Genomic DNA, 15,982 nt, shown 5'->3' with positions numbered 1-15,982 from the left:
TGCGTCGCTATGTCAGGGATTTCTCCATGGTCTTTTTGATGAAGCTTCTGTCATCCCAGTTGGGTGCGTACACGTTAACTCGTACTACCGGTGCCCCCTCCAGGGCCCCGCTGACCATGACATACCATCCCCCTGGGTCCGTAACCGTCTTCGTCACCCTAAACATCATCTGCTTGCTGATCAGTATTGCCACCCCCTGGCCCTCGTCCCATAGCAGGAATGGTAGGTTTGTCCCACCCAGCCCTTTCTGAAGGCTCTGCCATGCATGTTGGAGCAGAGGAAGGATATAAAAGTAACCTAGCCCAAAAGAGTAGCTCATGCAACTTGGTACACAAGGCTGGAAAATGAAATGAAGACATGCATTTTTATAGCACCATTGAGAACCTCAGGAAGTTCAAACGCAACTTACAGCCAATGAAGTATCTTTTGAAGTGCAATCACTGTTGTTATATGGAAAATAAGGCAAGAATTTGTGCACAGCACGTTCCTATGAATGGCAATGTGATAATGCGCAGATAATCTGGTTTTAGTTAGGAGATAAATATTGGCAAATGCATTCGGGACTATCCCCTCCTCTCTTGTTCAAAATAGTGCCATGGGATCATTTACATGCACCTGAGAGGGTAGATAAAGCCTTAACATCTCATCAGAAAGACGGAACTTGGGTGTCATGGCAACACAATGGTTAGCACTGCTGTCTCACAGCACCAGGAAATTGGGTTCGTTTCCGCCCTAGGGTGACCGTCTGTGTGGAGTTTGCACATTCTCTCCCTGACTGTGTGGATTTCTTCCGGGTGCTCCAGTTTCCTCCCACAGTCCAAAGATGTGCAGCTCAGGTGGGGTGGCCATGCTAAATTCCCCCTCAGTGTCCTGGGATGTGCAGGTTAGGTTACGGGGATAGGGCTGGGTGGGTGTGGAAGTGAACCTGGGTGGAGTGCTCTTTCAGCGGGTTGGATCAGATGGCCTCCTTCTGCATTGTAGGGATTCTATGATTCAAAACATTACAAAGCTCTCTTTGTGTTAGGGTAGATTGTGTGCTCAAGTTTCTGGACCAGGCAATTCTGACTCCAAGATGAGAGTGCTTTTAACCGAACTACAGCTGACACTGTCTGAATTGCTCTCGTGAGTGAAATCACCTTTATACCTAATATGCAAATATGAAACATTTATCAGAAGCATAGTTGATAATGAAGTAAATATCTTTAATTATTTGTGTCACACTTACTGAATACATTCTGAAAAATTACAGTATCATTATTGACAAGGAATTGAGATGAATGTCTTACATCACTTTGGTAACTGGGTATAGAGAAATTAAAATGCAATGAAACACACTATGGCTTCACAATATTCCAGACAAAACTTAATTGCATTCCCATGATTCTGTGGTGCCAATTTTTTCATATCTTTTATTCGTCAGTAATTTCCCCCCTGATAACAGTTTCTTTAATGAATGATTGATAATTTTCTTTAATGCACATTTCAATATCTGAGAGAAAATTTTATATTCTGTACAAACATTGATATTTTGACGAATGGTAGAAAAATAGGTTCTAAACGCTCCCAGGCGCATGTTTTAATACTGTTATCACTGTTTACTGCCTTGGTACTTTCCTGAATACCTCACAAAATTCAAATACAATGTCAATGCTTTTTTTTTTTGACACAATACAATAATAGTTTTGTTCCATTTTAAACTAAAAAGTCAGCCAAAGCAATAGAGAAAGGGAATCAACTGCTAGGACAATGATGATGTGCTAAATACTGAAAAAAAACCTCAACTTTAGTCGCTAATCTACTTATAGATATTGGAATATAGCAGCTGTATGTTTGAAGCCATTTTTTCAAAAAATGTTTTTTCTCCCTGTCAACATTATTTGCAAGATGTAACTTGCCTTACGTTTGGACATAGAAATGTTTTCAATAATTTCTGGTGATGCAGTTGCCATTTTTGGCAGCCCAAATAATGTGTTTAAATTTAGTAAACATGAACCCCATCAGTAAATAAAGGTGATGCAGATGGGTACTTTCTAATCATGTATACCTAAAGTAGTTGCACGCACCTTACATGAACACTTTAATAGTCTAATAACTGAGTATCCTGTATGGCAAAATTGTGAAGTACAATGTAAACATGAAGGCCAAATTATACCTGAGAAATATAAAAATATTAAAGGGCTATATAGCTTTCTTACTTTGTTTTAAATGTTCTCTTAACTTAAGATACATCCTTAATGTATGTATGTATATATATATATATATATATATATATGTGTGTGTATTTATATATATATAGTTAGATATATTTGTATACAAGCTGATTAGGCTTGCAATCTAATTAGATTCTAGCAATTATTGAAATCTTGATTGTGGTTGTTGAAATCATATCATTAAGAATAATCACATAACAGGCACCGGAATGTGGCGACTAGGGGCTTTTCACAGTAACTCATTGAAGCCTACTCGTGACAATAAGCGATTATTATTATTATTCTACTTATCTATTTCTACATTTCGCTGGTAATTTAAAATCAGAATTTCCATTGTTGCTGTTAAAGTGTGTTGGCAGCCTGCTCGTCATTGTCCGTGTCTGATCAGAATGCTCCATAGGTGTCTCCGCGTGTAGGCACAGCGAATGCTGGGTAACCTTCATATGTGGCATATGTAGCTAGGTCCTGGCCAAGGGCAACGGCTTGTTTCAGTTGTGTAGCTGCCACACTGGCTGCTGCACCTGCTAATGCGTATCCTGTAGCATAACATGGGAATGGGAGATCAGTGGATGAAGCCAAGTAGGAGACAGGCATAGACAGAGGTCTGCCTGAAAGAAGATGTAAAGCAATCATTACCCTGGATGCTCGCTTACAAGCTGGAGATTGTAAATGAAAATGTTAGGTGCGTTGAAGATTTTAATTTTATTAATGCTTTTTTTGTCAAATGACCTGCTTTCCTCATAATAACTGGTCACATTGTGTCTCATTATCAAAACCACCCGACTTTACAATATTTCTGTTCCATTTGTGGACTTTCAGTTCTGTGACTAGGAACACAAAATGGGAGAACATTCTAGTTCCATGCAGGCAGCGGTGAACTTTGCCTTTTTCTGCCATGTTCAAGTCAAAAAGGCTTATATAAAGGACTTCCTGACATGAACCCGCTACAAACTGCCAGAACATACACGAGGAAATGACCCGAAGACATCATTTGTATTTCGGTGCTCTCATCGAGATGGCTCATTTGTAATGCCTTAAATTAGAGATCCAATGGCAAAATCCTAACTGCTCACCAGAAATATGCTTGTCTCATCTTCGTGAGACAGAATGCCAGCAGCCACCCAGAGTAAGTGCTTGTCACAGTTTTTGCAAATTTACTTTCCCATTTCACTGAAGTCAGAAGCACGCACGCCTAACAATTGAATTTGATGTTAAGATGTTAGGCATATGTGCTTCTGACTGTAATTGTTGATCGCATTTCTTGGCGCTGGAGATGACTTCCGAACATTCACAATTCTTTTCGGATTTGTTTGGGTGCTCTTTTTCAAAAAGTTATTTTTATTCAAATTTTTGTCAAAAACATAATTTTTGCATAACCGTACACAACAATTAACAGAACAAAATAAATGTTAACCGTATATACAAAGAAAAGAACAATACAATGTAACGTTTCCCCCCCCCCCCCCAGGATGCTGCTGCTGCTGACCTTTACTGCTCTCCGAGAAAGTCGAGGAACGGCTGCCACCTCTGAGTGGAACCCTCCATGGACCCTCTCAAGGCAAACTTTATTTTCTCGAGACTGAGAAACCCAGGTATGTCACTAACCCAGGTCTCTGCACTCGGGGGCTTCGCGTTCCTCCACATTAAAAGGATCCGTCTCCGGGCTACCAGGGTGGCAAAGGCCAATACGTCGGCCTCTTTCGCTTCCCGAACTTCCGGATCGTCTGACACACCAAAGATCGCTATCTCTGGACTCGGCACCACCCGCGTGTCTAAAATCTTGGACATTGCCTTAGCAAATCCCTGCCAGAATCCCTTAAGAGCCGGGCATGCCCAGAACATATCGACATGATCTGCAGGGCTTCCTGCACACCTCACACATTTATCCTCAACCCCAAAGAGCTTGCTCATCCTGGTTGCCGTCATGTGTGCCCGGTGGACCACCTTAAACTGGATTAAGCTAAGCCTGGCACATGATGAAGAGGAATTGACCCTGTTTAGGGCGTCCGCCCACTGGCCCGTATCCAGCTCTCCACCTAGCTCCTCCTCCCATTTGCCCTTAAGTTCCTCTACTGGGGCTTCCTCCACCTCCTGTAGTTCCAGGTAGATGTCTGAAACCTTCCCCTCCCCTACCCAGGTGCCGGAGACCACCCTATCCTGTATCCTGTTTTTTCAGAAAGGCACGTACCTGAAGCTATCTGAAAGCGTTTCCAGGGGGCAAACTGAATTTCTCCTCCAGCGTTTTCAGGCTGGGAAAGGTCCCGTCTATGAACAGGTCCCCCATCCTTTTAATGCCTGCCCTATGCCAGCTTTGAAACCCTCCGTCTATTTTGCCCGGGACAAATCTGTAATTGGTGCTTATCAGGGTCCAGACTGAGGCTCCCTCCACCCCCCCTGTGCCTTCTACACTGACCCCAGATCTTTAATGCCACCACCACCACCGGACTGGAGGAGTAGCGGGCCGGCGAGAGCGGCAGAGTGCCCGCTACTCCTCCAGTCCGGTGGTGGCTACTATTGGGCGGCTAACATAGCCATGATTAGGAAATGGGTATTGGGGGAGGAATCGACGTGGGAGCGGTTAGAGGCGGCCTCATGTAAAGGTACCAGCCTAGGGGCACTAGGCTGGTACCTTTACATGAGGCTGCCTCTAACCGCTCCCACGTCGACTCCTCCCCCAATACCCATTTCCTAATCATGGCTATGTTAGCCGCCCAATAGTAGCTGCAAAAGTTCGGCAGCGCCAACCGTGCCCCCCCCTCCGACTGCGCTCCAGGTACAGTCTCTTTACTCGCGGGGCTTATTTGCCTATACGAATCCCGAGATGATCGTGTTCACCCGCTTAAAGAAGGACTTAGGGATGAAGATGGGAAGGCACTGGAAGACAAACAGAAATCTGGGGAGAACCATCATCTTAACGGTCTGCACCCTCCTGGCTAGAGATAGCGGGAGCATGTCCCACCTTTTGAAGTCCCCTCCATCTGCTCTACCAACCGAGATAGATTAAGCTTGTGGAGGGCATCCCACATTCGAGCCACCTGTATCCCTAGGTACCGAAAGCTCTTCTCGACCAATTTCAGCGGAAGCTCTCCCAGTCCCTTTTCCTGCCCCTTAGCTTGGATCACGAACATCCCGCTTTTCTTCTCGTTTAGTTTGTACCCTGAGAAATTGCCATAATCCCTCAGAATCTGCATGACCTCCCCCATCCCCTCTAGTGGGTCCGGAATGTACAGGAGCAGATCATCCACATAAAGCGAGACCCAATGCTCCCCCCCCCCCCGCCCGAACCAACCCCTGCCAGTTCTTTGATCCGCAGCGCTATAGCCAGCGGCTCTATCGCAAGGGCGAATAATAACGGGGAGAGAGGGCACCCCTGCCTCGTTGTTTGGGTGTTCTTTATGGGAGTTTCTTGAACACGGGCCTAATGCTGACTGTATCACGCCTCAGGGTATGTCATATTCTCAAAATATTCCCATTTAATAAAGTAACCATAGCCCCAGATAACCAAAGACTGCTTTCCCCTGTGAGAGGGAGAGCTGACTGGTGGTGATTTAACCTCAGGCAAGGTTGAGAAAGCAGGGCCTACAATGAATAACCTCAACTGGTACGGCCTTGTTCTACATCATGAAGCATCTAATCAGCCAACTGGGCTAAACCAAAGAGAAAATGCTGGAAAATCTCAGCAGGTCTGGCAGCATCTGTGTTGAGAGAAAAGAGCTCACGTTTTGATTCCAGGTGACCCTTTGTCAAAGCTTTGACAAAGGGCCATCTGGACTCGAAATGTTAGTTCTTTTCTCTCCCTACAGATGTGCCAGACCTGCTGAGATTTTCCAGCATTTTCTCTTTGGTTTCAGATTCCAGCATCTACATTAATTTGCTTTTATTAACTGAGCTAAACCGACCTACTCCCATTTGATAACAACCGACAAGTCAGGTTTAATTGGATGGTCACCAGGCTAATTTTTCCAGTTGGAAATCGCTTCTCAGCCTTTGGCTAAGATGAGCATAAGGTCAGGTGCAATGCCTGGGTCTGGTATGTCTCTCTTGTGGTGACCATGAATTGGATTCAATTTGAATTGTTTTCTCGAGCAGGCAAGGAGATGGATTAGGGGGTTCCCCCTGTCCACACTCTGAGCTCTGGCTTTGTAACTCTGATAAAGTAATAAAGTGTGACTTATAATAAATAACAAGTGAGAAGACTTTGAAAAAATGAATAAAAAAACTAAATACAGTCACCTGAAATTGTACATTTTAACAGAAAACACTGGAAACAGGACAGGCAGCATCTATGAAGGGTTGTGTAGCTGTCAACACGGCATGGTGCTGGACGGCACGGTGACACAATGGTTAGCACTGCTGCCTCACAGCTCCAGGGACCCAGGTTCAATTCCGGCCTCGGGTGACTGTGTGGAGTTTGCACTTTCTCCCCATGTCTGCGTGGGTTTCCTCCGGGTGCTCCGGTTTCCTCCCACAGTCAAAATATGTGCAGGTTAGGTGGATTTACCATGCTAAATTTCCCAGACTTTTTCCCAGGGAAGAGGAGTCAATTACTAGGGGGCATAGGTTTAAGGTTTAGAGGAGATGTACGAGGCAAGTTTTTTTACACAGAGGGTAGTGGGTGCCTGGATCACGCTGCCGGAGGAGGTGGTAGAAGCAGGGACGAGTGACGTTTAAGGGGCATCTTGACAAATACATGAATAGGATGGGAATAGAGGGATACGGACCCCGGAAGTGTAGAAGATTTTAGTTTAGACGGGCAGCATGGTCGGCGCAGGCTTGGAGGGACGAAGGGTCTGTTCCTGTGCTGTACTTTTCTTTGTTCTTTGTTCTTTAAATTGCCCCTTAGTGTCCAAAAAGGTTAGTCAGAGTTACTGGGTTACGGGATTTGTTGGAGGCATGGGTTTAAGTAGGGTGCTCTTTCCAAGGGCCAGTGCAGACTCGATGGGCCGAATGGCCTCCTTCTGCACTGTAAATTCTTTGAATCTATGAAAATTCTATGAGATGTGGGGTGTGGGAAGGTAGTAAACATCGTAAGTTATTATCAGCATGAGGCAGCAGGCGATCAACGTTTTCCGAGATCACTGCCTATTTCATTCCAACTATAACAGGGCCTCTGTGAAAGTCAAACAACCTCAGGAAGAAGCCATTCAAGATTAGATTGGACAGGTCTCTAAGTCCAACTGTGCACGTCTACTCTCTATGCAATTCAGTTGAAATTTAAAAACAAAAATCATTATTGTCACAAGTAGGCTTACATTAACACAGCAATGATGTTACTGTGAAAATGCCCTAGTCACCACACTCAGGCGCCTGTTCGGGTTCACAGAGGGAGAATTCAATATGTCCAGTTCACCAACAGCGCGTCTTTCGGGACTTGTGGGAGGAAACCGGAGCACCCAGAGGAAACCCACACAGGCACTGGGAGAACTTGCAGGCTCCGCACAGACAGTGACCCAAGCCGGGAATCGAACCCGGGACCCTCGTGCTGTGAAGCAACAGTGCTAACCACTGTGTTACTGTGCCGCCCAGTTGAAATTTCAAATTCATAAATTCAACCCGATCTGTCAGAATTTGATGTAGTCCCAACATTTAACCTCAAAGCTTAATGTATATTGTATTAAATGGGTCTCTCGGTGTGTTATGTGAGGTCCACACACAATCAAACTCATGACCAGTCCCACTGTATTATGAAGAACTATGCTTGCCCAGGTTCAGGCTGGGTAATGCCTGTCCACTTATAAAAAATGGCAGCACAGTTGAATTTTCACCTTCATTCCTGAAACCGCTCCTCCATCACAGTAAACAGCTGCTCATTCTTGTAAAGCAAAGATGGATTTCCAAAGCTTTGCCAAAGATTTCCACTGGCTGACAGGCTAGCTGTGAGGAAGAGCCTGTTCGCTATGTAGGTTCCCTACTAAGTGAGCACCATATTCCTCAGCTTCCCAGAATCTGCACTCTGCTAAACCTGTGAGCAATGATGCTTTGATTAAGGTATGAGCCACCTGGTGAGATCTTAATGAGGTTGTTATTGAAGTTTAAAGTTTTCAATCCTTAAGATCAGATTTTCCCACATTTAGGGTTAAGGTCAAATTATTCAGAATGATACCACATGGCCTACACAAGTGCAAGAAGGTGGCTCACCGCAACAACCATCTCAAGAGCAATTAGGGATTGACAATAAATGCTGGTCTAGCCAGCGGCATCCACATTCCATGAAAGAAATGCAAAAAAGTGTGGATGACCCCTTTGGCAGGAAGAATAGAAAAGCAGAATAATATTTAAATGGGAAATGCTGAGGCAGAAAGGGATCTGGGTGTCCTTGTACATGAATCACAAAATGTCAGCATGCAGGTAGAACAAGTAATTGGTGTGGGGGGGGGGGGGGGGCAAATAGAATATTGACCTTTATTGCCAGGGGATTGGAGTATAAAAATCGGGAAGCCTTGTAGCCACACCTAGATTACTGTATACAGTTTTGGTCAACTTACTTGATCAGGGACATACTTGCATTGGAGGCAGTTCAGAGAAGGGTCAGCAGACTGATTCTGAAATGAGGCGTTTGTCTTTTGAGGAAAAGTTGGGCCTATTGCCCATGGGAGTTCAGAAGAATGAGAGGTAATCTGTTTGAAATACACAAGGTTCTGAGGGGGATCTTTCCACTCATGGGGGAACCTAGAATTAAGGGCCACAGTTTCAATATAAGACGGAGGTGAGGAGGAATTACATTTGGAATTCTCTTCCCCAGTGAGTAGTCGCTGAATATATTCAAAGTTGAGCTGGACAGATTTTTGATCGACAAGGGTGTCAAGGGTTATAGGGGACGGCAGGAAAATGGGGTTAAGGCCACAATCATATCAGCCATGATCTTACAGAATGTCGAAGCAGATTCGAAAGGTTGAACAGCCTACGCCTCCTCCTAGTTCTTGTGTTCTTATGTACTTAGGACAGTACGAATGTATCCTTTGCAGTTGAGGTACAGAGTGGGAGAATGTAGAGAATTGCTCTTTATCTGGCTGTGCTGTATCAGAACTCGAAGCAAGTAGCGCGGCTTCCCAGGATTGAAACTTTTCGTCTTTAGAGCATAAAACATACTAACTTATAACAGCAAAATGCCTTTGCAAATGATGAGACAGTTACTTTTTTGCAATAAAATGGTTCTAGTCACAATACTCCAAGTTATGATGAATGGTGTCAGTATACGCCTTCACATACCTGTGAAAGCTGCAGCTGCAGGGGGCTCCGCGCCCTCAGTCTGAAGACCTAGGATTTGAAGTACATGTTCCGCTGCATAACTTTTTGCTTCCTCTACGGCCGTGCAAAGTTTTGGCGGCGTGAATGGTTGGCTGGGAGAAAACAAATATTCTGCTCATTTCTCAATGCAAACATCCACTACAATCCTTCACAGCAGGCAAATGCATCATTTATCATAGATTATCATAGAATTTACAGTGCAGAAGGAGGCCATTCGGCCCATCGAGTCTGCACCGGCTCTTGGAAAGAGCACCCTACCCAAGGTCAACACCTCCACCCTATCCCCATAACCCAGTAATCCCACCCAACACAAAAGGTTTTATAATCGGGTAAGCACACAGGGTCATGTTTTACTAATATACTGCAAATCAGATACATAGGTAGAATGTAGAGCATTAAAACAGGGACATTAACCTTTGCCTTCAATGTGATTTTCTGTGGGGTAGACTATCCCGTTCTTCTTCCGGCTTTCCTGTCTGACAGCTAGCCAGCCTGACAATTTGGTCAAAGGAAATGGAAAATCGGAAACTATAATGAGGTCCTCCACACCCCTGGCCTCACCAGGTCTTTGTCACAAACTCTGTACTCCCTGATAATGGCTATTCCAGGAATATCAAGGCCTATATTTCTCTAATTCTTTCACATGGCCAGCATCAGAATGAAGTTTGGACTAAGAGAACCACACTAGGGTTTCTCTCCTTCCATGCTCCTTGCCTGGCTCTCTCAACCATGGCCTTATGCCCACTATGATTTCTGTACTCATTTCATAAATCTCATGTGATTAAGCATGACAGTTCTCCAGCATTCAAACACATTTCTCAATTTTTTATTGATCAACTTCCACTACAAATGTATCAATTGACCGAGCGGTAATTACCTTTTTCAAGCCTAGTCACTACCTTTTGGGGAAAGTAAATGTATTCTATTCTCCAAAAAATTGTACTGAGTAATTTAAAAAATGTTCATGAAGAGTGCTGCTTCTCAAGGTGGAATACCCACTATAAAAGAGGCAATGGGTCATCTTCCAAGGAAAGGTTGGACAGGTTAGACCAATATCCATTGGAGTTTAGAAGATTGGGAGGTGGTCTTATTTAAACATATGAAATCGTGAGGGGACTTGACAGGGTGGATGCTGAAAGAATGCCTCCCCATGTGGGAGAGACTAGAACCAGAGGACACAGTTTAAAAATAAGGCGTCTCCCATTTAGAATGGAGATAAGGATATTTTTTTCCTCTTTCAGAGGGTGGTGAGTCTTTGGAACTCTCTTCCTCGAAAAGCTGTGGTGGCAGGTCAATTAATATTTTTAAGGGAGTGATAGGTTCTTGACTAACAAGGGAGTCAAAACTTATTGGGGGAACGTGGAATGTGGAATTGAGACCACAATCGGGTCACCCACGATCTTATTGAATGGCAGAGCAGGCTCGAGGGGTCAGGCCTCCTCCTATTCCTAATCCACATGTTCACCTATTGAAACTTAGAAGATAGTAAATAGTATGGATAAGATAAACTTAGATTATTGCTTTGGGGTCCATTAAAAACAAAGGATCAAAGGATAGTTAACAAAAGAGCAAAATGTAAATTCTGAATAAATATTAAAATAAAAATTATTTTCAGAAGTGATATCATCGAACTAGCATGGTGTTGCAGTGGTTAGCACTGCTGCCTCACGGCACTGATGACCTGGGTTCGATTCCAACCCCAGGTCACTGTCCATGTGGAGCTTGCAATTCTCCCCGTGTCTGTGTGGGTCTCACCTCCACAACCCAAAGATGCGCAGGGTAGGTGAATTGGCATGCTAAATTGCCCCATAATTGGAAAAAAAAGAATCGGGTACTCTAAATTAGAAAAAAGAAAGTGCTATCTGCCATAGTGCTGGAGGCAAAAACAATAGACTGAAGTACCATCATATGGTATAATTAAAAGTAGGAAGGTGTTAAAGAATGCACTTTGATGGCTAAATGATGTGCAGAACTCAGTTCCGGGGTTCTCACCCCCATTCCTGGCACACGCAAGTTTTACCAACATGGGATAAGCATTCAGCTGGTGAGCCCACACTTCCAACCTGGCTGGTTCCATTGTGGGGGGAGGGGGTCAGGCATCTCATACCTCACCACCTCTAACAAGTTTCATGAAGTTGAGCAAGCTTCTCGAGGACACATGGTTCACGGCCCTTCAGAGCAGTTGTGAAGCGTAGTCTGGATTTGGAAACTTTTTGAACGGTATGTTTAAAAGGCTTAATGCATTCCCCTCCATATCACCCATGTCCCTTACATAAAAGTGCCAATCAGAACCATCGTATTATCAATAACAGAAGCTTTACCTCATTTCACCCCTCTTCATCTTGTCCAAATAAACATATGACATTGAAAGAAACAGTTTAAAGAAAGGAACATTTATTATAACCTCAAAAATGCCAATCAATCAAATCAAACACCCCACTTCAGTCTATGAAAGGAGATTGTCTGCTGAGCTAACACATGTGAGCTGTGGAGCTCCGCCAAGCATTCATAATAAGGTCAGCTCTTTCTGTTGATACAGTTCTGGTCTGTTTTTACAGGCTGAAGTGGGGTATTTGCTTTGACTGATTGACATACTTGAGGTTAAAAAAAATAATTATTTGTTTGAGTAGTCCTTTCAAAGCAGATTTTGAATTACTGTTTTAAAAAGTGCACTTCAAGACTTGCTATTGTTATAGCAATAGGACATCAATGCAGGAGTTCCTCAGGGTAGTGTCCTAGGCCCAACATCTCCAGCTGCTTCATCAATGACCTTCGTTCCATCAAAAGGTCAGGGGCGTCATTCTCCGACACCCCGCCGGGTCGGAGAATGGCCGTTGGCCGCCGTGAATCCCGCCCCCGCCCCCGCCGAAGTCTCCGAAGGGAGAAAAGTCGGCGGGGCGTTAATGGCGCCGCTGCCGCGGAGAATGTCACGGGTCTGCGCAAGGCAGCCGATTTTCGGCCTGCCGATATTCTCCCTTCCGGATGGGCCGAAGTCCCGTCGACGTGATGACTGTTCACGTCGACGTCAATCAAACCTCCTTTCATCGGCGTGACCCGGTGCTCCAGGCTCACGCCGACCAGCGAGGAGGTGAGTGACGGCCTGGGGGGTTGGCTCTGGGCAGGAAATGGCGTGGCCGCAGACTGATTGCGTGAGGAGAGGTGTGTCTCGGCTTGTGTGTGTGTGCGGCGGGGGGGGGGGGGGGGGGGTAGAGTAGGCTGGGCTCCGGGGGAGTGCCGGGAGGGGGTCCGTGCCGGGGTGGAGGTTGGGGGTTGGGGGGGGTCCGTGCTGGGGTGGAGGTTGGGGGTTGGGGGGGGTCCGTGCTGGGGTGGAGGTTGGGGAGGGGGTCCGTGCCGGGGTGGAGGTTGGGGGGGGGGGGGTCCGTGCTGGGGTGGAGGTTGGGGAGGGGGTCTGTGCCGGGGTGGAGGTTGGGGAGGGGGTCCGTGCCGGGGTGGAGGTTGGGGGGGTGATCCGTGCTGGGGTGGAGGTTGGGGGTTGGGGAGGGGGTCCGTGCCGGGGTGGAGGTTGGGGGAGGGTCCGTGCTGGGGTGGAGGTTGGGGGTTGGGGAGGGGGTCCGTGCCGGGGTGGAGGTTGGGGGGGGTTGGTGCTGGGGTGGAGGTTGGGGGTTGGGGAGGGGGTCCGTGCCGGGGTGGAGGTTGGGGGGGGGTCCGTGCTGGGGTGGAGGTTGGGGAGGGGGTCCGTGCCGGCGTGGAGGTTGGGGGGGGGGGTCCGTGCTGGGGTGGAGGTTGGGGGTTGGGGAGGGGGTCCGTGCCGGGGTGGAGGTTGGGGGGGGGGTCCGTGCTGGGGTGGAGGTTGGGGAGGGTGTCCGTGCCGGGGTGGAGGTTGGGGGGGGGGGTCCGTGCTGGGGTGGAGGTTGGGGGTTGGGGAGGGGGTCCGTGCCGGGGTGGAGGTTGGGGGGGGGGGTCCGTGCTGGGGTGGAGGTTGGGGGGGGGGTCCGTGCTGGGGTGGAGGTTGGGGAGGGGTTCCGTGCCGGGGTGGAGGTTGGGGGGGGTCCGTGCTGGGGTGGAGGTTGGGGGTTGGGGAGGGGGTCCGTGCCGGGGTGGAGGTTGGGGGGGGTCCGTGCTGGGGTGGAGGTTGGGGAGGGGGTCCGTGCCGGGGTGGAGGTTGGGGGGGGGTCCGTGCTGGGGTGGAGGTTGGGGAGGGGGTCCGTGCCGGGGTGGAGGTTGGGGGGGGGATCCGTGCTGGGGTGGAGGTTGGGAGTTGGGGAGGGGGTCCGTGCCGGGGTGGAGGTTGGGGGGGGACCGTGCTGGCGTGGAAGTTGGGGAGGGGGTCCGTGCCGGGGTGGAGGTTGGGGGTGGGTCCGTGCTGGGGTGGAGGTTGGGGGTTGGGGAGGGGGTCCGTGCCGGGGTGGAGGTTGGGGGGGGGGGTCCGTGCTGGGGTGGAGGTTGGGGGTGGGTCCGTGCTGGGGTGGAGGTTGGGGAGGGGGTCCGTGCCGGAGTGGAGGTTGGGGGGGGGTCCGTGCTGGGGTGGAGGTTGGGGGTTGGGGAGGGGGTCCATGCCGGGGTGGAGGTTGGGGGGGGGGTCCGTGCTGGGGTGGAGGTTGGGGAGGGGGTCCGTGCCGGGGTGGAGTTTGGGGGGGGGTCCGTGCTGGGGTGGAGGTTGGGGGTTGGGGAGGGGGTCCGTGCCGGGGTGGAGGTTGGGGGGGGGTCGGTGCTGGGGTGGAGGTTGGGGAGGGGGTCCGTGCCGGGGTGGAGGTTGGGGGGGGGTCTGTGCTGGGGTGGAGGTTGGGGGTTGGGGAAGGGGTCCGTGCCGGGGTGGAGGTTGGGGAGGGGGTCCGTGCCGGGGTGGAGGTTGGGGGGGGGTCCGTGCTGGGGTGGAGGTTGGGGAGGGGGTCCGTGACGGGGTGGAGGTTGGGGGGGGGGGGGTCCGTGCTGGGGTGGAGGTTGGGGGTTGGGGAGGGGGTTCGTGCCGGGGTGGGTGATGGGAGGGCAAATGAGTTGGTCCACCTGGCCAGGTGCCAGCCTCCAACAGTTGGACCCATGCGGTCCATGCCACCTGGCTGGGGGGTGGAGGGGATATGGGCAATGATGACATGTCGTCGTTCCCCTCCCCCCCACCAGGCCGTCATGTTTTCAGACCATCCAGCGATGTTGGCCGCCGTGGTGGCAGCCGCTCATGTCTATGTTGCCCTGGATGAGGAGGAGGAGGCGGAGGAGGAGGAGCGTGCCAGAGAGGCGGCGCAGGCTGCCGCAGAGGGGCAGGCGGCAGCCGCCCAGGCTGGAGGGACACCTGACCGACAGGACGAGGAGGGGGAGGAGGACGTCGTGGCCCCACGGCAACGGAGGCACCCGAGGGCGCCCCGTGTGTACCGGCCCCGGCAGTCATACCAGGACCTCACGGACCGGGAATGCAGGAGGAGACTCCGGATGAGTCGGGAAACCGTGGCACACATCTGCCACCTGCTGGCACACCTGTCACCGCGTGGCACTGGCGGGGGACACCCTCTCCCCGTGTCCGTCAAGGTTACGGTGGCCCTGAACTTTTATGCAACGGGGTCATTCCAGGCACCGAGTGGGGACCTGTCCGGCATATCGCAGACATCGGTGCATCCGGGCAGTGACAGATGCCCTTTATGCCATGGCGCACCGCTACATCCGCTTCCCCGTGGACCGGGCAAGCCAAGATGCCCGGGCCGTGGGCTTCTCTGCCGTTGCCGGGTTCCCCATGGTCCAGGGCGCGATTGATGGGATGCACGTCGCCGTGCGGCCACCTGCAGAGAACAGGGCCGTGTTCACTAATAGGAAGGGGACCTATTCAATGAACGTACAGGTGGTCTGCGACCACCGCATGATGATCCTGCACGTCTGCGCCCGTCACCCCGGCAGTGTACACGACTCATTCGTGTTGTCGCGGTCATCCATCCCCGGCATGTACGAGGGACGCCATCCCCGGCTGAGGGGCTGGTTGCTGGGCGACAGGGGCTACCCATTGCGATCGTGGCTGATGACGCCTATACGGAGGCCACGCAATGAGGCAGAGAACCGCTACAATGATGCCCATGTAGCAACAAGGGGAGTGATAGCGAGGTGCTTTGGCGTGCTGAAGATGCGTTTCAGGTGCCTGGACCTCTCTGGGGGCACCCTCCAGTATCGGTCAGATAGGGTCGGCCGCATCACTGTGGTGTGCTGCGTCCTGCACAACATAGCCCAGCAGAGGGGCGATGTGCCGCAGGCAGAGGAGGGCGGAGTGGAGGAGCAGCAGGAAGAGGCCCAGTCCTCCCCAGATGAGGGGGATGGGGGCAATGGTCAGGGCAGACGGGGTAGACACAGGCGGGTGGCTGTCCACCGTTACCGGCTGGCCCAGCGGGCACGGGACAGACTGATAGACGCCCGCTTCACTGACTAGATGGGCGTGGGAATCGGGTAGTATGGCCACAGACCGCACACCATGACAACAGCCGACCACCCACACCCCCCACCCATCCACCCACCCAGCACCCTCACCCCCCTCCCCAACCCCACACACCCCACCCGCATGCACACCACCCCCCCACCCCCAATTGCCG

The 15,982-nt window shown here is 50.0% G+C and overlaps 1 protein-coding gene across 5 annotated transcripts in view; it reads right to left on the bottom strand.

The window, feature by feature from the left end:
- Window positions 1-1,181: 1,181 nt before the first annotated feature.
- The window catches only part of a1cf (apobec1 complementation factor), a 60,472-nt gene continuing 45,671 nt past the window's right edge, over window positions 1,182-15,982 (bottom strand). For 3 of the 5 annotated variants that reach the window (XM_072478939.1, XM_072478943.1, XM_072478940.1), the window contains exons 11-12: window positions 9,420-9,550; window positions 1,182-2,818 (exon numbers count right to left, since the gene is read on the bottom strand). In XM_072478939.1, the coding sequence (XP_072335040.1) occupies window positions 2,595-2,818; window positions 9,420-9,550 (355 nt within the window). In that variant the 3' untranslated portion in view covers window positions 1,182-2,594. The remainder of the gene's footprint in view (window positions 2,819-9,419; window positions 9,551-15,982) is intronic. The other 2 variants (XM_072478941.1, XM_072478942.1) reach the window with 1 other exon arrangement.

Source organism: Scyliorhinus torazame, chromosome 16 (genome assembly GCF_047496885.1).
Source record: "Scyliorhinus torazame isolate Kashiwa2021f chromosome 16, sScyTor2.1, whole genome shotgun sequence".
Classification (NCBI taxonomy): domain Eukaryota; kingdom Metazoa; phylum Chordata; class Chondrichthyes; order Carcharhiniformes; family Scyliorhinidae; genus Scyliorhinus; species Scyliorhinus torazame.
Note: the sequence above shows the minus strand (reverse complement) of the source record. Positions and strands in the feature narration are given on the sequence as shown.